The 24,784-nt window shown below is 41.6% G+C and overlaps 1 protein-coding gene across 3 annotated transcripts in view; it reads left to right on the top strand.

The window, feature by feature from the left end:
• Positions 1-24,366, top strand: part of fam189a2 (family with sequence similarity 189 member A2) — a 49,874-nt gene extending 25,508 nt beyond the window's left edge. For 2 of the 3 annotated variants that reach the window (XM_034034517.3, XM_034034515.3), the window contains exons 10-11: positions 16,331-16,620; positions 16,995-24,366. In XM_034034517.3, coding sequence (XP_033890408.1) covers positions 16,331-16,620; positions 16,995-17,195 — 491 coding nt within the window. In that variant the 3' untranslated portion in view covers positions 17,196-24,366. The remainder of the gene's footprint in view (positions 1-16,330; positions 16,621-16,994) is intronic. The other variant, XM_034034516.3, reaches the window with a different exon arrangement.
• The last annotated feature ends 418 nt before the right edge of the window (positions 24,367-24,784 follow it).

Here is a 24,784-nt window from a genome sequence, read left to right as displayed (position 1 = left end):
ACAGCTGACAGGAGGAAAGAGACCTCATTGGGGCTGGCAAGGGTTAGCTACCCTTGTCGGCAGTATCCAGCTCTGTGTTTACAGGATGCTGGAGACACTCGCCCAAGGCTTCTAAGAAATTAAAGAGAAAAATACCCCTAGAGTCTGCGAGAGCGGGGGTGGAAGATGACTCAACGTTGGACAATACGGTTAAAGACTTAGGAACGGAAACAGATATGAGTATGGAGAGTACTTCACAAAAGACTAGTTCAAGATCTGCAGTTAGCGAAGATATGGAACTCCAGGTTTGTGTCTGTGGCTGGAGCAAGGCGACAACGGTCAGGGGTTTGAAGATTCATCAAGGAAGAATGAAATGCTTGAGGGAGAAGGGACAAGGGCCTCGCATTGATCAGTACTTCTTACGAAGTCAGTCAAGTCAGTCGAATGAAATCCAGCAACAGGAAGCAAACCATAGTTCGCAGGATATCAGCACCCCTGTCATAGATGTGAGGAGGACTTGCATGGATACAGTTAGTGATGAACCTAATGATCCTTGTGAACCCAGTCAGCATAAGAGTAAAAAGAACCTCAACGAGCACAAGCCTGGAGTTAAATGCCCAAGAGCTTGTGAGAACTGTGTGGGACACAGTAAACACAGATCTCTGCTTTGTGTTGGAAAGGTTAAGTGGAACAGTTGAAAAGAAGCTGGATAAATTTGGGGACATCATCTACGCATATGGAAGCGAGAGGTTTGGAGTTGAAAAAAGGAAGGAAAAAGTACAAACTATTCCTGGAAAGTCTAGATGGCAGCAGGATATTGAACACTTAGTTAGAGAAAGGAGACAGCTAAGGAAGCAATGGAGAAGAGCAGAAGTCAGAAGGAGGGACTCAATCTCCTACAAAGGGTCATAAAAGATAAGCTTAAGCTGAGCGCCTACGGAAACGCTACAAAAAGAAGGAGCGTGCGAGAACTAACTTTTATAAAGACCCATTCAAATTTGTAAAGAAGTTATTCACCAGTGAGAAGAATGGCACACTAAAAGCATCTTTGAGCTGGAGAGATATTTGGAGGAAACACACACAGATTCAAAAAGGCAGGCGCCTATGTCATTTCCTTCAGACATTCCACCTATCAATCCACCAGAATACCAAATGGAGGACTGTGCACCTAAGTGGAAAGAAGTAGAGCAAGCTGTGAAAAAAGCAAGGGCTTCATCATCTCCAGGGCCTAATGGAGTTCCGTACAGAGTGTACAAGAGTGCTTCAGGAGTTCTACGAATCCTATGGAAATTGATGAAAGTGGCATGGGAAAAACAGGTTGTACCAAAAGCATGGCGCCGAGCAGGTGTAGTCTTTATACCTAAAGAAAAAGATTCTACAAGTATCAGTCAGTTTCGCCCTATTTCCCTATTAAACGTAGAAGGTAAGATTTTCTTCAGCATTATTGCTCAGAGATTGTCAACTTACCTATTAAAGAACTGCTTCATTGACACTTCAGTACAAAAAGCGGGCATTCCAGGTTTCCCAGGATGCTTAGAACACATCAGTGTGATCTGGCAACAAATTCAATCAGCTAAAAAGGAGAGGAAAGAGCTTCATATGACATTCCTGGATTTGGCTAATGCATATAGTTCAGTGCCACATGAACTTCTTTGGACAGCATTTGATTTTTTTAGTGTACCGATGACAGTAACAAATTTAGTGAAAGCCTACTTTGGAGATTTGCAATTTAGTTTTTCAACTTCAGAATTCAGCACTACATGGCAATGCCTAGAAGCTGGAATAATGGCAGGATGCACCATTTCTCCACTGCCTTTTACCACGGCAATGGAAGTAATCATTAGGGCATCAAAATGGGTTGTGGGAGGAGAGCGCTTGGCTTCTGGAGTGCGACTACCACCAATTCGAGCATACATGGATGACATGACAACCATGACTACAACAGTAGCCTGCACTAATCGGTTATTGGGCAAATTAACCAATAACATTGAATGGGCACTTATGCACTAATGCAATTCAAGCCCACTAAATCAAGGAGCATCTCTATAATTAAAGGCAAAGTAGTAGATAAAACATTCTTCATTAATGGTGAGGCAATACCAACAGTGTCTGAGAAGCCAGTGGGAGATGGTACAACGGGGATCTAAAGGACACAGTTTGTGTGGGAGAAGTTAGACAATAAGCGATGGAAGGGTTGAAGAGCATAGACAGCAGCGCTTTACCAGGCAAACTAAAACTCTGGTGCTTTCAGTTTGGTCTACTGCCGAGGCTGCTGTGGCTACTGACTGTGTATGAGGTTTCTTTGACAACAGTAGAAAAGCTGGAATCTTAATCAGTTCATACATCAGGAAATGGTTGTGAGTTCCATGCTGCCTCATCAGAGTGGGACTTTATGGTAAAGGAATACTGCAGCTACCAGTCTCAACGGAGGAAGCTGGTAGTCAATGACGTGCAAAATCAGGAGGAGAGGATGAGGTGCGTAAAGGCCGTTTCCCAGGCCAAGCAGGGAGAATGAATGAGATGGAAGAGTGTGGAACAACGCAAGATTGGCTGGCAAGACCTATGGTCAATGGAACAGAGCAGGATCAGTTTCCTCATCAGGTCAACAGATGATGTTCTCCCATCACCACAGAACCTAAACCTCTGGGTAGGAGAGGATCCCTCATGTCTTTTGTGTTCATCACCAACAGTAAGGCACATTTTGACAGGATGTAAGGTGGCTCTTAGCCAAGGACGGTTTACTTGGCGCCATGACCGGGTGCTGCGATGTTTGGCCTTAACACTGGAAGACAAGCGTAACATGACCAATAAGTTGCCACCAGTTCCATGAAAACGTTACACACAAAAGACAACATTCCTCTGCCCAGGAAAGCAACCACCGAGAAAAGATGTTAAAACCAAGCCTCACCCAGGACAACTGGATGCTGCTAGAGACTGGAAAATGCTGGCAGATGTTGGTCAACGGCTTATTTTTCCACCGGAGATTACCACCACTAACCTTCGACCAGATATTGTCTTTTGGTCTGGATCAGCACGCCTTGTTCACCTGGTAGAGATAACAGTGCCATGGAAGGATGCTGTAGATGAGGTGTATGAGAGAAAGAAACTGCGGTATGCACAACTAGCCGCTGAAGTGGAACAGCGAGGATGGAGAGTCCAGGTTTACCCAGTGCAGGTGGGTTGTCGAGGATTTGTGGCACACTCTACAACCCGGTTTCTCAGAGAAGTCGGATTCAGTGGCCAAGAGTTGCGTCGCACAGTGAAGAACTTATCTGAAGCAGCAGAGAGGAGCAGCAACTGGCTGTGGTTGAGACGGAAAGATTCTGGTTGGGGATCTCAAGCACAATAGAAAGAAAGAAACGCTGATGCACGGGTAAGTAAGCTGGGCTGAGTTGAGTGGGGGATGGAGGGGAGTGATGCTGGGACGCCAGAATAATATCGCTAGTTTCCATATTGCATTTTCTATATCATGAAACCAAAACTCAAATCCAATCCGTGAAATGGGTGGAGAGAAGTTTCGCAGGAGTAGTAGGGACCGCCAAAAGCAACATGAAAACAGCTGTTGACCAATCCCCATCCGGTATTTGTGACATTTTGAAGGGGCGGAAACAAGGCAGTAAAATGAAAAGGCAGGTGAAGACAGCCAGGGCAGAAAAAAATAAAAATAAAAGTCTGTGTTGTACTACTGTTTCGTTTTGAATATCAGTGAATGAATGCTATTACATACAACTACTACTAGTAGTAATAATAATAATAATGTTTATTAATGATAATAATAACAACAACAACAATAATAACTGTTATCTGCTTTTATTTTTTTGTGTAAAATATTGAAAAATATGGACGCGAGTTTGAAAGAAAACGCACACGCACACACAGTTGGCAATTACCTTGTTTCCACGACATCTGTAGCATCGTGCTGCATTGTGCCCAGGCTTGTGTCAGCACCATGCAATGCCAGCATCCATACCCGACTGGCACGGTGCTGCCCAGAGCCCTGTTGTGCACAAGGCTGCGTAGTAACTGCACAAAAATGAAGAAAAAAAAAAAGGTTAACAAAGAAATTCTGTGCGAGTGTTATAAAATTAAAACATCCAAAAACCAACGTAACGCTGTTGCCAGGATCAGTACTGGTACATATTATAAACATATAGGATAAGGGCGTCTGCTAAGAAATAAATAAATAATAATAATAATACAATAATAAGTCGAATGAAATGCTATCCAGTGCCGTGAAAAAACTAAATAAAAGTTTATTGCAATTTTTTTTTTTTTTTAAATGTGCAGTCAGTTAGTTGTTGTATTATTATTATTATTATTATTATTATTATTATTATTATTATTATTATTATTATTATTTCTTCTGTCGAAAACCCAAAGCAAATTTAAAAACTTCATCTTGATGCTTCTGAGATGACCTTTATAGGTATTACGTAATTTTGTTATCTTCACAGATTTATATGTTTCGGGGGGAAATGTGCTGCCTTGTACTGGAACGTTGGACTTGTTCTTACATGCCAAGAATTTGGGCTTGTTTCTGTGTAGGCCAACATGTTGAAGTATTTTACGAGTAACCAAATGTTTAAAACTAAAAGTTAATAACTTTTAAAGTGGTTGAAACATTCATACGTTCTTTATTAGTATTCTAGTTTGTTTACATTTGTTAGCCTTGAGTTTGATCGCAGTTCAATGAAATGGAGTACTGTGCCTAATTTGACCAGAGGTAGGTGACGTCACAGATGACGTGTGAATATGTCCATGCACTGTAGTTGTATCTTACTACAAAGATAAGAAGTAAAAGAAAATATATCTAAAAAGCTTTACCATCACTGAAAGAGACCTCTCTGTGAGTAGAAAATAGTTTATTCTTTGTACGTATTAAAGAAATAATACGTATTGCTTAAACATTTAACTCGAACTGTGGCAAAAAAAAAAAGTAGGCTAAAGAAGAAAATGGTCTTGGCGTGTTTCGTTTAACCCTTTGCAGTCCATTTATTAAGTGTGCGTCAGGCATGTCAGGTCCAATTTATTTTCACACGCGCAGTTAATTTTAGACGCACTGTTTAAAAGTATTTTTTTTCCACAGTCAAACGGGTTTAAAAGGCCCTGCATATCAACAAAGCACTCACTAGGCATCTCCAGCCCCGCCCCACCCTTGTTGTTCGCTATCACTTTCACATATGCTAATAAATAAATAATAATAATAATAGTCGTACATACCGATCAATCATCTCCTGATCACTCGTTTTATCACCAAACTCCTCAATAATGCAATCCAAGTCATTATTTTATTACTATAACATCTCAAAAAAGCTCTGCAAATGTCCGTGATAGTCTCTGTGCGCTGATACAGTAACAGCCAGCTTGTTTCCTTATGACTGCCCATATGGGATGCCAGGGGCAAGTAAGACTAATCATGAGATACGCCTTTTTTTTTTTTATTGGCTTGTCTCGGCTCCTGTCGCTTCAACTCGGCCATTGAATGGTTTCCTTGGCTTTTTCCGGAGAAAAAACGACTAGAAACCTGTTTTTTTGACCAGGTCCGACATAGGACCGCAAAGGGTTAAGGGTGCAACAAACACAATATATATTATGATAATAATAGGAATAATATATAATATTATTATTATTATTTATTTCTTAGCAGACGCCCTTATCCAGGGCGACTTACAATCGTAAGCAAATACATTTCAAGTGTTACAATACAAGTAGTACAATAAGTTTTGTTCAAGCAAAGTACAAGTGTGACAAAACACAATTCAATAATACAGCAGATAATAGTGATAGTTACATCAGGATATGATTAAATAGTGATAGTTACATCAGGATATGATTAAATACAAAATACTACAGGTTAAACACTTGGCAGATTACAGTATTCTGAAGTACAGGATTAAATGCAGTAAAATAGGGGGCAGATAAGAGCAAAATAAAGCACATTTAAATGAAGGGTGATAGTGTCCCAGGATACAAACAGAGGAGTTCTAGTGCAGGCGGAGCGGAGAGGTCGAGTGGGGGTGTAGGGAGAGATGAGGGTCTGGAGGTAGCTGGGTGCAGTCTGGTCAAGGCATCTGTAGGCTAGTACAAGAGTCTTGAACTGGATGCGAGCGGTGATCGGGAGCCAGTGGAGTGAGCGGAGTAGTGGAGTAGCGTGGGCGAAGCGAGGCAGAGAGAACACCAGGCAGGCAGCAGAGTTCTGGATGAGCTGGAGCGGACAGGTGGCGGACGCAGGGAGGCCAGCCAGGAGGGAGTTGCAGTAGTCTAGGCGGGAGAGTACCAGGGCCTGGACCAGGAGCTGGGTAGCGTAGTTGGTGAGGAAGGGTTGGATTCTTCGGATGTTGCTCAGGAAGAATCGGCATGTGCGTGCCAGAGTGGAGATGTGCTGGGAATAAGAGAGGCAGGGGTCCAGGGTGACTCCGAGGTTTTTAGCGGAGGAAGAGGGAGAGAGTGTGGTAGATTCCAGAGGAACAGAGATAGAGAGATCAGAGGAGGGGGAGGAGGAGGGAAAGAAAAGGAGGTCAGATTTAGAGAGGTTGAGTTTGAGGTGATGCGAGTGCATCCAGGAGGAAATAGCAGACAGACAGGTAGAGATACGGGAGGAGATGGTGGAGTCAGAGGTGGGGAAGGAGAGGAAAATCTGAGCATCATCAGCATAGAAATGGAATGAGAAACCATAGGATGCGATGAGGGGGCCCAGGGAGCGGGTGTAGAGAGAGAACAGGAGAGGACCCAAGACAGACCCTTGGGGGACTCCATATTTGATACTGTAAATTACTAATTTTAAATTATTCAGTGTTGTGTGCAAATGTTCGATATATGAGGGCAGTGGAGCGTCTTGAGGCATGTGCTGTTTTTTTGCAAATATCAGGATGTTTAGTGTTATTTTTTTTACTACTTGCTTAATACGCGATAGCTTTCGACAAGTTCGAAGTTGACTATAAAATCCTGTCCTGCAAAAGTCTTGCGATGTGATTTATAGCTGGAATTGAGTAGATTTGGTCTAGCGATAGCAAACCACTCCCCCTTCTCAACCCACTTGTAGTCAACAAGCTATAGCTGCTTTTTGAAGGGCGAAAAAGGGCTTGTTTTGGTTCCATGAAATTTCGCTTGGAATTTCTCTTGTGTTTTATTACTGCGAATGCTTTCGCGTCCTTGTTCGCTAAGTGCTAACTTCGATTTGGTGCGACTCAAGTCTGATTGAATTACAATAGACATCTCAGATTACAGATGCCATCCCAGCAGATCTGCCAGCAATCTTTTGAAATGTGATTAGATAAGACAAGTCCTGGCAGATAAATACAAATAATAAAACAGAATACGGTACTGTATAAGCAAAATACAGCAGTCAATTATTTTTGCAACCTTGTGTCTCACACTTTGTCGGGGTAATTAAGACATATTTAGGAAAAGTCATAAACGCACAACCCCGTATCTGCCAGACAGGCGGAGTAAATTACATTTAAAAACTGCAAATGGTCAAATTGACCACCTGGTACTTCTAGTGTTAAATGTAGTTCCCTTTCAAGTACAAAATGTAACCATTACCTAATGGGATATATCTCTTATAGCCTGAATTACCTGAGCACAAAGTTCCTCCTTTAACCCTTTGCGGTCCATTGTCGGACTGGGTCCGACATTGCAATTATTCCTCACAGGTCCTTTGTCGGACTGGGTCCGACATCATTATAGCAACGCAATAAACGGGTGTTTAGTCGTTTTTTCTCCGGAAAAAGCCGAGAAAACCATTCAATTGCCGAGTGGTAGCGACAGGAGCCGAGACAAGTCGGAAAAAAAAAAAAAAAAAAAAAAAAAGGCGTATTTCATGAATAGTCATACATGGTATCAGGTATCAGATAATGGGCGTCCATAATAAACAAGCTGGCTAAGTGCGTCAGCGCACTGAGACTATCATGGACATTTGCAGAGCTTTTTTCAGATGTTATAGTAATAAAATAATGACTTTGATCGCATTATTGAGGAGTTTGGTGATAAAACGAGTGATCTGGAGATGATCGATCGGTATGTACGACTATTATTATTATTATTATTTATTTCTTACACAGCTGAACGCTATAGCAAACAAAAGGCTGGGGAGGGGCTGGAGATGCCTAGTGTGTGCTTTGTTGATATGCAGGGCCATTTAAACCCGTTTGACTGTGAAAAAAAATACTTTTAAACAGCGCGTATAAAATTAACTGCGCGTGTGAAAATTAATTATTCCTGGCGTGCCTGACGCGCGATTAATAAATGGACCGCAAAGGGTTAAGAGCCCTGTGTGCATCAAAGACATTGTCTCCGACCCCAGGAGATAAATGCGAGTGATGCATAAGGCTCAGAGTCATTTTCCTTTCAGCCTTGCCTGAGGAAGGAGTGAGTCCTGACTTTTTAGTCATAACTACGGAGATAAGTTGATATAAAAACTTTTTCTCTCTCATTTCATATTTTGAAATAATTATTTTTAGTGTATAATTCTTCTTAGTCTTAGGTTCTGATTAAGTCCCTTCCACCGCCCTTTCCCCAGGATTCAGTCCCTTGTTGCGGTTAAGTTTCACGCTCTCTCCGTTGCTGCTTGGCTCTTCATGAGTCAATATAAATTCTTGCTAGTGTAACCCCTACTTATAAGCCCTCTAACCAATTAAACATTAATTGGGGTCAACATTAATTGGGGTCGACCACATAGCTGGCTGAGTTATATAGTAACCTATGGGCTAGACAAGTTGTAGCAAAATGGAGCTTTCTCTAAACTCCCCTCTGCCTCTTTCTGCTGTCAGTCAGGATTAGGCTACTTGCTATAAGGGCTGTCAGTCATGCAGTGTCCGTGGCCTTGGCCCCGCCTACTTTGGATCACTTTGTGTTGTGTAAAAACATGTAGACCATTTCAGTACTGTACTTTCAGGCTCGCTGTTCAATTCACTGGCACTTTATTTTCTCCTGCAAATAAAACACATAAGGAGGGACGTTTTACAGGGCTTTTCTCAATAACAGCACAGTACAGGAAAACACTGCGTGTAGCTTCTACATTAACATTCTCGCGAGATCCCCTAAGGCAGCTGCTCAGTTTCCATCCACTTTACTTTCACTCCTGAACAAGCAGAACAGAAACAAAAGCATAAAGTAAAATACAAGCTTTCTGCTCGACTATTATCACAAATTTCAAGCAATAGTAACTAATAAATCATTGCATATCCTCTTACCCGAGAAGTATGTCGCTCATTATGTTTTCTTTGTTTACAATTGAGTTTATATTTTACATATCGTGTGGCCTAGATCATTTTCTCAAGCTTAAAACTAAATCAATCCCTTCTTTTCCTTGTGCAGTTCCCAAATCTCTCTCTCGGGCAACCTTTCGGTGGTACTCCAGGGAAGTGGTTTATATAACATGGCTCTCCAAGGTCTATTTGGTGCCCGACGCACCCACTGTGTCCGTTTTGGGAGGGGTGGAGGTTGCTTGGTGTGGTTATCTGGTTCATTGTCCTCTGCTGAAACCTCCCAGTCATGTTCATGTGTCTCAGTCTAGTCCCTATCATCATCCCTGAATATATTTTCTAAGGGGCCTACTCTCTCAGGGGACTGATCACTAGGGATTAGGCTATTGGACCTTTCCCTATGTACAGGGCTACCTTCACTAACTCTTGCCCTGCCTGAGGCAAGTTTTCAGCATCCCTCTGGCAATATGGGTCTCTAGCCCTCACCTGGCTACCCATCCCAGTCTGATCTCTCACTCTCTGAATCGCTGTTGGGTGAATGTTGGTGGAGTGGCTGGTTGTTGGCAGTGGCTCCTTCAGATGACTCTGGGACGAATGTGCAGGGTTTCAGGAGGTTCTGGTGTAGTGTGTCGCCTTTGCCTTACCATCCTCTGGCCTCCGTATATACACTGGTAGGTCTCCCTGCTTCCTCACTATCCCACTTGCCCCCAAGCTTCTGCTTACCCTGCGAGCCCTTATTAGCTACCTGGATCCCCATTGTTACCTCTATCCCCATTGCCTTCTCATTGTATTTTCTCTTCTGATCAGCTTTAGCTTTGCGGGAGTGAAGAGATGCCAGGTGGTATGCTTCTTTTAGTATGTTCTGGAACTGCACAACATAGTCTTCATAACCCAGTTCTTCCTCGGATGACATGGTATTGAGCATAAGGTCAATAGGCAATCTGGGGTGCCTCCCGAACATGAGCAGGAATGAAGTGTACTGAGTGGACTCATGCCTAGTGCAATTATAGGCATGAGTCAATGCCTCAACATGGTTCTTCCAGTCTACCTTCTGCTCCGGTTTTAATGTTCAGGAGGGTGCTTTGAACGCTTCGGTGGTCCAGTTTCTTTGGGGGTGGTAAGGCGTGGTTCTGCTACGCACTATCCCCATGATTTTACATAGCTGCCGGATGAGATTGCTCTCAAAGTCTCTGCCCTGGTCTGCGTGTATCCTCTGTGAGATCCCTTAGTGGCAGATATAGGTCTTCCACAAGACTTGGGTAACTGTGGAGGCTCTCTGGTCTTGAGCGTACCTGGTGAAATGGTCACTCACTACCAGGATATGCTCATATCCTCCTTGGGATTGCTCACACCTCCAGTGACCTGCTGGTGTGAATGGAGGTCAGCAAGCAGCAACGTTCACAGCCCTTGCACCACTGCTTGATGGCGGCGTATATTTGGGGCCAGTATCCTCGTGCTTGAACCAGGTCTGTTGTCCTCTCGACTCCGGGGTGCCCCATCTCATTCTGAAGCTCCCTGATTACTTCATCCCTCATGCTCTCTGGTTGGACTATCCTCAACACCTGCTTCCCCTCTGGACTACAGGATTTCTGAAATAAAACTCCATCTTTTATAACCAGCCAGTTCCACTGTGTTAGTTGCATCGTACCGTTGGACTGTCTTCGAACGAGAGGATTTGGGTCTCTGGGTCATGATTTGTAAAACAACACTCTCGAAATGACAATATTGTTGGCCTGATGGTTTCATAGTTCCTGTAGGGACATACTGGGTATCACCTTGTGATAAAGAGAGAAAGAATTGATGCTGTAAATCTCCCTCTCAATCAGAAAGGTGCCGTGTAAGGTTGGTAGACCACTTCCCTAGCTGGAGAAAGCACGTAGCTGCGCGTACTCAAAACAATTCCCATGTGATCAGCTGCGGGCCAGGCTGCGATTCGTTACACTGGGGCTCCGAGCTGATTGCAGGGAGGAGTTGGGTAGTACAAAGGGGACGCAGCTGTGTGAGTATAGCCCCTTGCACTGAAAACGTAACCAACGGCAGGAGCTTTGTTTGTCTGTTTTGTTACGTCTGTGTTTTAACATTACTTCCCTTGATTTAAATTCAACACTCTCACAATATATCCGAGCATCTTGTTGGCCTTTTTTTATAGCTTCCCCACATTGTCTAGATGAAGACATTTCTGAGTCAACATAAACTCCTAGGTCTTTTTCATAGATTCCTTCTTCAATTTTAGTATCTCCCATATGGTGTTTATAATGCACATTTTTATTGCCTGCATGCAGTACCTTACACTTTTCTCTATTAAATGTCATTTGCCATGTGTCTGCCCAGTTCTGAATGCTCTCTAGATCATTTTGAATGACCTTTGCTGCTGCAGCAGTTTTTGCCACTCCTCCTATTTTTGTGTCATCTGCAAATTTAACAAGTTTGCTTACTATATCAGAATCTAAATCATTAATGTAGATTAGGAATAGCAGAGGACCTAATACTGATCCCTGTGGTACACCACTGGTTACCTCGCTCCATTTTGAGGTTTCTCCTCTAATCAGTACTTTCTGCTTTCTACATGTTAACCACTCCCTAATCCATGTGCATGCATTGCCTTGAATCCCTACTGCGTTCAGTTTGAGAATCAATCTTTTATGCAGGACTTTGTCAAAAGCTTTCTGGAAATCTAAATAAACCATGTTGTATGCTTTGCAATTATCCATTGTCGATGTTGCATCCTCAAAAAATCAAGTAGGTTAGTTAGACACGATCTCCCTTTCCTAAAACCATGCTGACTGTCTCCCAGGATATTGTTACCATATAGGTAATTTTCCATTTTGGATCTTATTATAGTTTCCATAAGTTTACATATAATAGAAGTCAGGCTTATTGGTCTGTAGTTACCTGGTTTGGTTTTGCCTCCCTTTTTGTGGATTGGTATTACGTTTGCAATTTTCCAGTCTGTCAGTACAACCCCTGTGTCAAGAGACTGTTGCATGATCTTGGTTAGCGGATTGTAAATAACTTCTTTCATTTCTTTGAGTACTATTGTGGCATTTTAACTGATATACTGCTATGATCCGGGTTGCTTAGTAACCAGTTTAGGGGTCCTTCAGAAACTGCTGCGCAAATGTTGCCTTGCTATCATTATCAATTGCATGTTTAGTTGGTTTCTTGTCAGTAAGGCTGGGATAAACTCACGGTGGTCACAGATTCGGTAATTTTAGTAGAGAACATTGAACTTTGCCAACACAACTTGAAATTCCCCTAACCAAAATAAACTTTTTTCACGGTTTAGCTAACGATGTTGAAATAGCTTGATTGCCTTACATTGCAACGTAGCCGTTCACACTATAAATGAATTGACAGTGCTGAACAAATTGAAACACACATGCAGTACAACTCTACTGGCCGATTTATGTCAAACTCCAGCTGCATTTTGCAATGCCTGTCAGGTCTTTGACCCAAATAAAGTGAAGTAGCTCAGCATAGCTGAGAAAAAAGTGTTTGAGGCCATTGTTTCAAGACAACTGTGTACAGCGTGAATACCGTGCTTACTACAAAATTGTCAGTGAAATGAAATGCAACGTTTTCTGGAAAAACATGGAAACAAGATTCCCAACTGCCCGGCTGTTGAATTTAAAATAAAAGGTTAGTTAGAAATTAGTGTTCTTTTTTTCATTCATGCATCCGTCAGTATAAATAATTATTGTGATTCCGAACTCCGTTGTAGATTTCAACAAAGATATTTTATTAGATATAGTCGAACAGATGGGTATTCCATTGTCCCTAAGCACAGGTCATAACAGAATCAACAAGACAATACAATGTTGGGATTTAATATAGCTTCTCTTAGACATCACCCCTTATTCCTTTAACCCTTTGCGGTCCATTTATTAATCGCGCGTCAGGCACGTCAGGTCTAATTAATTTTCACACGCGCAGTTAATTTTAGACGCGCTGTTTAAAAGTATTTTTTTCCACAGTCAAACGGGTTTAAATGGCCCTGCATATCAACAAAGCACTCACTAGGCATCTCCAGCCCCGCCCCACCCTTTCGTTTGCTATAGCGTTCACCTATGTAAGAAATAAATAATAATAATAATAATAATAGTCGTACATACCGATCGATCATCTCCGGATCACTCGTTTTATCACCAAACTCAATAATGCGATCCAAGTCATTATTTTATTACTATAACATCTCAAAAAAGCTCTGCAAATGTCTGTGTTTTCTGTGCGCTGATTCAGTCAGCCAACTTGTTTACTTACGACCGCCCCCGTTATCTCATACCTGATACCATGTATGACTATTCATGAGATATGCCTTTTTTTTTTTTTTTTTTTCGACTTGTCTCGGCTCCTGTCGCTACCACTCAGCAATTGAATGGTTTTCTCGGCTTTTTCCGGAGAAAAAACGACTAGACACCCGTTTATTGCGTTGCTATAATGATGTCGGACCCAGTCCGACAAAGGACCTGTGAGGAATAATTGCAATGTCGGACCCAGTCCGACAATGGACCGCAAAGGGTTAACCTATCAGAATATCATTGACCTCGTGGGTCCACTTTCGTTTTACTACCTTAAGTGATTGTAACATCAAAGCCCTGATGTTATAAAGATAAGGAAGGAAGGAGATTGTTTAAGCTTTCGACGGTTTTAACCTCCAAAGTGTTATCTCTGACAAAGCTCAGGGTCCCCTTTTAAATTGCCATTTGGTGCACTTTAAAGCTTTCTCCTTTCGATCTGTCTTTCTGCTCCAGTAATTAATATTAAACAATTAATATAAATGGTCTTTTAACTAACTAACTAAATGAAACCCAAATACTAACAATCTAAAACTAAACAGTATTTTTTATACTATAATTTCTTAAAGTGCATGTTTCTCCAACACCGGCGCTCCAGAAAGGCATCAAATGTACATGTTGTATCAGAATAATATGTAAACAATCAAACCAAAATGTAAAATAACTGGCTTCCCAGGCCTAAGAACCTTTTAATTTCTATGGGCTAGAGCCTGTACCAGTCACCTGGTCGGTACCAGAGCCTATACCAGTGGCCTGGTTGGTACTAGAGCTGGTATCAGTCGGTATCAGAGCCTGTGCCAGTCACCTGGTCGGTATTAGAGTCGGCGCCCCTGGTACTAGTCGGTACTAGAGTCTGTACCAGTAACCTGCTCAGTACCAAAGTAGGTACCAGTCACCTTTATTGGTACCATTGGTTGTTCCCAGTTATCTGCTTCATACCAGAATCGGTACCAGTGACCCTGTTCGGTCCGTTTTGACACCAAGACTGTTACCAGTGCTCCATTTTTGTGTACTTTGTAGTTTTCAGCACCAGTCAGCTTACTGTCTGTTCTTGTGCGCATACATTGCACGGCTGAACTGTTTTTTTCAACCTTGCACCATGTCTGGGTTTCACCTTTGTGCTGGTTGCAAGAGAAACATTCCAGCAGAGGATAAGCATGACAGGTGCATCCACTGCCTGGGGAGGGAGCATGCAGAGGGAGCAGTTAAAGACCGCAACTCTTGCATATCTTTTGCTCATTTTGCTAAGAGGACACTGGAAAGCAGGCTGCCCCCCTCCCCCCCATTGGTTCAGTCCCCAGGGTTCAGGCACCATTGCACAACCAGCACAGGAGGATGCTTTGTCCCTCACTGCATCTGAGGACATGGACACCCAAGAATTAATCTTCCCATCAGAGGATGCGGAATCAGATATCTTGGTTCCCACAGTAACCCCTCCCTATCGGAGGAGCTCACCTCCCTTATCAGATGTGCTGCCATGCCCTGCAGGTGCCTTGGGCCGCGGAAGATGAGCCTAAACGCTATAGTTGATAGGGTGCCCGCAGCTTTTCCTGAATCATCCTGGGCATGTCCGGGGACTGCCCCTTTTTAGCACATCTGCCGTTGCTGCATGTCCTTCACTTGCGACGGCTTGGGTATTGTATCCCATTAGGTAATGGTTACATTTCATACTTGAAAAGGAACGTTAGGTTATTATGATAACCCTGGTTCCCTGAAATAAAAATGTAACCATTACCCTTCAAGGTCGCTGCGTTCACTCCGTGCGTACTCCACCCTTCTGTGTCACTCGTATTGATCTCCTGGGGGCAGAGACGATGTCTGACACATACAGGGCTCTTAAAGGAGTAGCTTTGATATAAGTGCTCAGGTAATTCAGGCTATAAGAGATATATCTCATTAGGTAATGGTTACATTTCTATTTCAGGGAATCAGGGTTATGATAATGACCTTAAGTTTGCATACCTTGACAATTGTATTGTATTACTTGGCTGTAATTCTATAACCTCAACACTGACCTCCTGTCCAGCAATGCTGGTGTAAATCTACTGCCCTAAAATGTAATTATAAATGTAGCTGCCTGTAACATCACTGTGGATTTGCTGAGATGTGTTTCAACTGTAATTACACTGACTCGCAACTTCAATTTCGTTTCTTACAGCTACCTGCCGGGCTTCATAATTGCACTTTAAGTATATTTCATTCTGGCATTACTATTGATGTAATTAAGTGCTAATTGACATGTGGGATTGAAGTGTTGGTCCACTATCAATGATTTGTTCAGACACATCACAGACTAGTCTTGCTAGTTGTGCAGAAAAAAATGTCTCTTTTCTCTTCTCTAATTTTCTTTCGCTAGTATATCATATTCCCATCTTCCACATGTGTTCTACTCCAGTAGAATACTATACAATACACTATTATATTTGCTTCCAGGAAATGCATTATCTTTTCCACACACGCACACACAAATTACGTTTTGAAAAATAATTAATTTGTGTAATATTCCAGGTAGTCATAGTATGTAATCAATATATCTACAGTTTAGTTTCATGTCTAAGTATTTTTGTTTTGAATTTCACTGCAGAACCAATTGTTTAAAAGTTTTTGTATAAGCTAGTTAAAGATGCATTTTAATATTACTATTGCTATCCCCTGACTTTTTTAAAAACTCAGTTTCAAAAAGTCAACCAGGATGTGATGGCTGAAACAGAAATGTACAAAGTGAATCTTAACAAGAAGACTTAAGATAACTCTGGTATTTCACTCCCATACCAAGTTCCTCATTGAGTACTTTAAAGAATGTATTTGATCCTCTACAATTCGCATTAAACAAGTAAAATCTGTCTCCAGCAGTAATGAGCTGTGAAGCTGCTACTCAGACAGAAGCTCGTCCGGAGCTGGCGGCTGTCACCCTGAGGCGTAGTGGCAGGTCCCGCTGCCCCAGGCCGGCCAGGCCCACCTCCCTGGTGGATTACCAGACCTACAGAGACACCAAGCAGCTCGTGGCCAGGTTCATGGAGCAGTCCTCTTGCACCATGACCCCCGAGGTCCAGGAGCTTGTGGACAACATCAAAACAGTCCTCAAGTCAGATGAGGAGCACATGGAGGAGGTTGTGCTGAGTGCAAACGTCATTGATCAAGTGAGATTGAGTGCATGTTTTCTGTGTTAAAAAAAAAAGCTTAATGTGTCATCTACCCTTGAAAAACAGGCCACAGGCTCATTTGTCAGCCTATAATCATTTGTAATTTCAGTCGATGGGTGAAGTCAACATCTATAATCAGACCTGAGTATTGATTATCAAATAATCATTCATATGTGTTTGATTTTTGCATAGTTTTTTAGTGTGAATGTTACAGGTTATGTAAGTTCTGTATTGCCTTTTTGTTTTATTCAGATCATTCCCTAAACAAGCATGCATGACAAGTCCATTATACAGTATACACAGTATGAAGATAAGGCAGTGGTTGGACTGTTTTTTTTTTTCATGTACCAGTATTTATTTATTTTTGGCAGATAACCAGTTTGCAGCAACCTCCCCGGACCGTGCAGACTCTTCCCCTCAGGAAGCGTCCTGGATTGCTGCACCTGCGGAGCTGTGGTGACCTGAGCACCTTCACCAGGGCAGAGTCCCAGCCAGCAGGGAGGCAAAGACAGAGAGGGGAGCAAGATCGACCTCACAGCCTTATTGGGGTGGTGCGAGAGACTGTGCTCTAAACCTGGCATGTACAGTATCATACCCTGCCACCTGAAAGGAGAAAAAAGACCCAAAGGGAAATGTGAAGGGCAAATATTTATAGGCTCAGTTAGTTAAGTTGCTTTTATGGGGAAATACATTGTTGGACTGTCTACACATGTGCTGCCCCCAGACAGGTAGCCCAATCCTGTAACGTCTGGAGGAAGCCTTAGGACAGTGTCCAGCAGTTGTGTCATTTTCTATAGGGCAGGGGGGTGTAGTTGATCCAGACGATCTATATGACATTATATCTTCCACTTTTTGACCCCCTTCCAGACACATAATATAATCACATATAAGATGGTAGAAGTTTTCTTCATGAACTAATAAAATATGTTTTTCAAACATTCTTTTCTAATCTAACCCAGATCTGGAATGAAGTCTGTGACGGTTGCTATCTGATGTAATTGCTCGTGCTCAGAGTCTCAGGGCGTCTGTCGGCAGCATTCATTCATTTTTTTATTGATAGTTCATCATTGTCCAGTGATTATATCGACAACAAAGAATTACATTGCATTCTATTATTTCTATAATAATATAATATTATTGATAGCATGATGAGTCAAAGGCAAATGTTGGCTATGTTTGTCATAGCAAGTGGAAAACGGAAGAAATTAAACACAGTGAGACAACAAGGAGGGATTCACTTGCGGAAGAAGCTATTAATATTTATTTTGCCCAGCCAGGTAAATTTATTTATACATGCTCTAAAGAAAAGATACCATAGATTTGAAAACGAGGCTGTGTAGGGCTGGGCTGTGCGTTTTCGGGTTTGCATAGCTGCTCTATAAACTCATTGTTGTCTTTTTTACAGTGGATTGGTAGAAAATAATATTTAAGGTGGTACACTACTGTATTAGATACATTATAGTTGAAATTTACTGTTATAATTACTGTTTTAAAATGTTACATTGCTTAAATATGCATTTATATGGAAATAAATGATTAGGCAATGTTATACATGAAAATCAATGGTTCCCTATCAAGTACGAAATGTAACCATTACCTAATGGGTGTTTACCTCCGAAAGTCCCCAAAACCTGAATAATTATATCAAAGCTGCACATTGTGATGCAGTCATGCCTGCTGCCAAGGGCATATAAGGACTGCCCGCACAGATACCAGCATCATTTTTCCTTTGAGGACTGAACCTGATGGGAGAGCCATAGACAACTAAGTACTTATCTGTTTATTTTTACAGAAACACGAGCACAGCTGCTGGGCATTGACTGAGATACGCATTTCAGCACAGATGGCTTGCAGTCTCTCCTACTGTATCTCATTGCCGTTTTGGTGACTGCTTGCAGCACCATTACAAAGGTTGTTAGGGCTCGAACAGCAGGCTTCCCTCAGTCTTGTATGCGTCTGGACTGTTTGGGTTTGCCAGAAGAAATATAGGTTGGCATCGCTGTATATGGCTTCTTGAGGTAACACGAACCGAGCAGACTTGTAGGTCACCGACCCGCTCCGTTCCCAACCCGGTACCCGTACCGAACAGTTAACGAGGTTACTGCACCGGTACCGTACCGACCTGGTGCAAGTCACCGAACCGTGTACCGAACACGCCGCTGTCTAAAGGCGCTCTCTTGGTAGACACAACCTGCCCATCTATGCCTAGGCGTAGCATGGAACAGCTCACCGGCATGGTCTCCACATAAATATTTTGGAGCTGCAGGCAGTTCTGGCCTTGCAGAAATTTTTGCAGGAGGTTGAAGGGAGACGTGTGCTTGTCCGTACAGGCAACACTACCGTGGTGGCTTATATAAACCACCAAGGCTGCCTCAGGTCTCCCGGTCTCCATCGCATAGCCCTCTCAAGGGGAGCTCCCTGCATCTCAGAATGGGGGCTTTACCCTGAGGTGGTGAGCCTCATTTGGGAGAGGTATGGGAGAGCAGAGTTGGATCTCTTTGCCTCCCAGGAATCGGCCCACTGTCCCCTATGGTTCACCATAACAGCAGACAGGGACCCACTGGCGATAGATGCCTTAGCACACCAGTGGCCGAGGCAACCGTTATATGCCTTCCCACCGCTCACCGTGAATCTGCTGTGTCTGGAGAAAATCAGGCAGGACTGGACCAGGGTGCTATTAGTAGCCCCTTATTGGCCCAGGAGACTCTTTTTTTAGCTCTGATGCAGCTCCTGAGCAGCCAGCTGTGGGGTCTGCCTAAACGCTGCGACCTGCTCAGTCAGGTGCGGGGGACCTTGTGGCATCCTGATCCATCAAGCCTACAGCTCTGGGTCTGGCCCCTGAACGGCTGCATTTGAGCCGTCTGGGGTTTTCTGATAAGGTAATTGACACCTTGCAGAATGCCAGAGCAGCGTCCATGCGTTTCCAGTACAAGTGCGACGTCTTTCAGACGTGGTGTTTGCCTCTGGGTTTTGACCCCACTACCTTTCCCATGGCAGTTATACTGCAATTTCTGCAGGACCTGTTTGACGGGAGGAAATCCCCCTCTAGATTTAGGTTTGTCTGGCAGCTATTTCAGCTTGCCATGTCAAAATTGACAGTCTCCCCAGGAGCTCACTTTCTGGCAGGACAATTTTTGAAAGGAGCTCAGCAGCTTCGGCCATCTATGAAGGATATTGGTCCTCGTAAGAGGCTTAATGTGGTGCTTGAGGCACTCATGAAGCCTCAATTTGAGCCCTTGCATTCAGCTGAGCTGGAATTTGTATCGTTCAAAGCGGCTTTCTTGCTTGCAATAACGTCTGCTAAGCGGGTGAGTGAGATGCAAGCATTTTCAATTGTGAAAGCCTGTTTAATTTTTGCAGAAGCCAGGACAAAGGTTGCGCTTCGTACCAATCCTGCTTTTTTGCCGAGAACTATCTTGGCATGTCATGTCAACCAGTCTGTGGAATTGGAGGCTTTCCATCCACCTCCTTTCCAGTCAGGGAGCAACAGCTCCATACGCTCTGCTTGTGTGGGCATTAGCATATTATGTTGACAGGTCATAAAGTTGGAGGCAGTCTCAACAGTTTTTTGTCTGTTATGGGGCGGCGTCCCATGGTCAAGCCCTGTCTAAACAGAGGCTATCGAAACGGCTCAGTGCCCATTCCATCAGGGGCATGGCAACTTCGTGGACTTTATTCCAGGGTGCATCTGTCACAGACATTTGCAATGCAACGATGTGGGCTACTCCCCATACCTTTACAAGGTTCTGTAGACTGAATGTCATGGATCCACATAACCCTGGCTTTGGAACTAGAGTATTGAGGGCAGCTTCAGGGTCGACCCTTACAACATAATACAGAGGTGGGTTTCTCCCTCAATATTTTAGCCCTAGCTACTGGTTACTAGGGGTTCCGTATGGTAACGCACAAGGCAGCCTCTTGGCTTAGCCTTGTAGTATTCCAATCGTTCTGCAATTTGCCCTTGCAATGGCTTTGGTACACTCACCCATACAGTAATGGTTACATTTCGTACTTGAAAGGGAACACTAGGTTATATCAAAACCCTGGTTCCCAGAAATATAAATGCAACTATTAACCTTCAAGGTCGCTGCGTCCATGATTGCAGCATGCTTGAAGGAAAAATGATGCTGGTATCTGTGCGTGCAGTCTTCTTATGCTCTCGGGGGGGCGGGCATGACTGCGTCACATACACTGGCGTGCAGCTTTGATATAATCTATTCAGGTTTGGGGTCTTTAGGAGGTAAACACCCATACAGTAATAGTTACATTTCTATTTCAGGGAACCAGTGTCATGATAATAACCTAACGATTTCTTTTTCCAACATATTTTCGCTTGTATGCAAATGTTGGTATTGGTTTGACAAAAACATTAGACTTACAGGTGGGTGTTGACAAATTTCCCTAGATGAAAGCGAGACACTACCTCCTGTTTTTTTTTTTGTTTATTGGTGATTATCCGTGTAAACATGTTATTTAAAACATTGCTACATATTTCTACTTCACAGACGTGTGGTGCTTATTTAGCAGTTTATGTTAATTGGTTCAGATTTGGTACAGGGTGTCATTCTTTGTGGAAAGCAGGTGAAATGTATCAAATTTAACTCGAGGTTGTAAGTATGTATCAAGTCTGGTGAGATGTATTTGGATGGGTGCTGTAAAACTGCATTTAAGCTGCTTTTTTCACTGATCTGAAATAAGAGTAGTCTAAGGTCCCTAGCTGTTACTCTATAACGATTTAAAAAACGATGTTGTACAGCTGTTTGTTTAATGTAGCAGCAGTTACAATATGAAACTGTGAAATGTTTACTTAACTGGGATATCGGAAGCTGGCAGCAGAGCAGTTTGGTTAAAATTAAAGCCTTTACCCACTTTTAAAACACAAAGGTTTCAGTGAAAACGACGACCGTAACGTTACACTGTTTACTACTATAAAATGAGACTTAGTGGAACAACATTTTCGAGTTTGTTATAAACCAGTGCTGTGCTTTAAAAATACTTGCATTGTACATTTTATATAATTTATTTTAAGAATAAGAACGATGTTGACAAAGCGCAGCACGCTATCTCGTTGTAAACTGGCCCAATTACTGCCTGTTTCTTCTCATTCATGATGCTATTTGGGACAGAGAATGTTCAATGTTGACACAACTTTGACCCCCCCCCCCCCCAAATTATTCTGGTGTTCAGGCTACACTGGTGATCTTTAAACTTGGGGGTTGTTACACTGGTTTTGTTTTCTCTGTAAATTTGTGAATTTTCTAAAAACACTGGATAATTATATTAGTATGGCATAGCACACCATACAAAATAATACCCTGAAATGAACATTTCAAATCTAAGCCTTTATTTTTTCCATTAAGAGGTGCTGCAACCTTTAATGGTCCCATCAAGGTAAATTCAAAACAGAAATGAGCTTACAGTACCAATCAGATGCTTGATGTTATAGGAACCTACTTGATTTAAAAAAAAAAAAAAAAATTGTTAATTAACTTTCCCGTCCCTCTGAGTTAGCTGCACACAAGGTGCTTTTGAAATGAATTTGGGGATCCGTCTGGGAAGGTAAACAAAGGAATGCAACATAAAAAAGCTGTTCATCTGAGAGAGTGACCTGAAGTGGATGTGCTGTATAACAAAAGAAAGGAGCATTTTGTTCATCATATTAAAAAAAAAATAATTAGTGTTATTGTATATGTGTTGTTTTGATTGATACCTAGGATCTATTGAATGCAGTACAGTAGTTGCTTGTTTAGTTGCCTGTTGCTTTTCAATGTGGTGTTGCTTGGTAATGTATGTACAGTATAAAGGGAGGAGATTCACTATAAACTTTACTGCATTATTACCTACATTACTTCACATTTCAAAACTGGCCAGCAGTCATTTGCATTCAGTCTAGAGCTCAGTGCATGTTAGTGCAAGAGTTTTTGCTAGGAGTGTGTGCTCTGACATCAGCATTCAAACACAATTGACTTTTTTATAGTATATTGTTCAGTATTCCTTAGGCCAGTCTATGGTGCAACACAATTCATTATTGTACTACTGTATATAGTTGCAGATAAAAGTATTTTGGCAGTTAAAAGAGAAAAACCACAAAGAAAGGGATTTCTGTAATTTCTAATTGTTCTATTGAAAGATATAAATTAGAGATTTTGCTTTATAATAAAACAACTTATTACATACCATTCATAAAATGAAAAATAACATGCAAAAATGAATTTCATACTTTGACAAAAGTATTTGGGCAATCAGCATATTTTGTATGAAACCCATTTGTTGCTAATTACTGAATTATCATGATTGAAAACAAACACCTGGTGATAATTAATTATAAAATAAATAAATACATAATCAAATGCTGAAAAATAAATTGGTGTGATTAAAAAAGCACCAAAAAATGTTAACTAAAGAGTACAGCAATGATTTGAAAATGGCAGTGATACAACTAAACAAAAAAGGAGAAACTATCAGAAAAATAGCAGAAAGACTCGGTTTACCGAAAAGCACTGTGTGGGCTGTTATTGACAAAGGAGAACAGGAACTACTGCAACTAGAAATATTTCTGCTAAATCTGGAAGAAGAATCGTTCCAGCAGCCCGGCAAAATCCTCGGATTACTGCAAAAGATTTGACACAATAATTGAGAGAAGGTGGTCAAGAAATTTATGAACGAACAATTCAACAATACCTTAACAAGATGAATGTCCATGGGCGAAAACCAAGATGCAAACCTTTGTTAAAAACAATACAGGAAAGAAAGTGATTGTAGTTTTTCATTGAATACTTGAAGCCTGATTTCATTTCTCATTTGTTACCAAGTACTAGAAGACTTATTGGACAAAAATTTGTATTCCAGCAGGATAATGACCCTAAGCATTCTGCAAAGTCTACAAAGGAATTTCTGAAAAATGAAGATTACAGTTATGGATCTCAGTCCCCAGACTTGAATCCCATCAAGATGTTGTGGATTGACTTAAAGGCTACTGTTGCAAAAAGGAAACCAAAGTCGATTGCTGTCAGAAGCTGTATGTGTTGAAGAATGGGCAAAAATATCTCTGGAAAGATGCCAGGAACTGGTTTCAAAATACAAAAAAATACTGCAAGCTGTAAAGGAATCAAAGGGTGGACACACAAAATACTAATGTAAGGGTGCCCAAATACTTTTGTCACAGTATGAGATTAGTTGTTGCATGTTATTTTTCATTTTATGCATGTTATGTAATAATTTGGTGTTTTATTATAAAGCTGAATCTCTAATTTATATCTTTCAATAGAACAATTAGAAATTATAGGAATCCCTTTCTTTGTGGTTTTTCTCTTTTTTATTAACTGTCCAAATACTTTTGTCTGTGACTGTATGTATTACATACTCCACACTGACAGCTTTATAGGGAAAATGATATCGCAGTACTTCAATAGATCATTGTTATTGTAATTGTGCAATCTAGCTGGTTAATTGTCTTTTACTGTATCCAAGTACCTTAGTGTAAATACAGCTGTGTGCGAGTGTCATAGTTTTCTATTATTGTTTAACCCATGTTGAAGCATGTTGGTTCACTGGATAAAAAAAAGAAGTCAGTTGACAAGTCCCACTGTTAAAGAAACTTATTGTAATTTGGAAGCTTTTCTTTCTCTTTACACAATATTTATCATGTGTTCTTACAGTGGAAGAGAATAACATGGATCTATGCAGTGTATTACCACTTTATTGTAAGCACTAGAAAATAAATGACATTGTGTTTGCTAAGAAGCCTAAAGTTGTCTTTGTGTATTTAATTACTGTATTTTACAAAAAAGTTTTAGCTCAGCAATTGTTTCTGATTGTGTTGTGTGGAGATTATATATATATATATATATATATATATATACACAGTGCCGTGAAAAAGTATATGCCCCATCTGATTTTCTGCATTTTTGCATATTTGACACTGAATGTTATCAGATCTTCAACCAAAACCTAATATTAGATAAAAGGGACCCTGAGTGAACAAATAACACAAAAATTTGATACATATTTCATTTATTTATTAAAGAAAGTTATGCAACACCCAATGCCCCCATGTGAAAAAGTAATCTCCACCTTGTTATTATTATTAGTTTATTTAGCAGACGCCTTTATCCAAGGCGACTTACAGAGACTAGGGTGTGTGAACTATGCATCAGCTGCA

Source organism: Acipenser ruthenus, chromosome 1, assembly GCF_902713425.1.
Source record: "Acipenser ruthenus chromosome 1, fAciRut3.2 maternal haplotype, whole genome shotgun sequence".
NCBI classification, from domain to species: Eukaryota; Metazoa; Chordata; class Actinopteri; order Acipenseriformes; family Acipenseridae; genus Acipenser; species Acipenser ruthenus.
The sequence above is the reverse complement of the archived record's forward strand: the minus strand, read 5'-3'. Positions and strand labels throughout refer to the sequence as shown.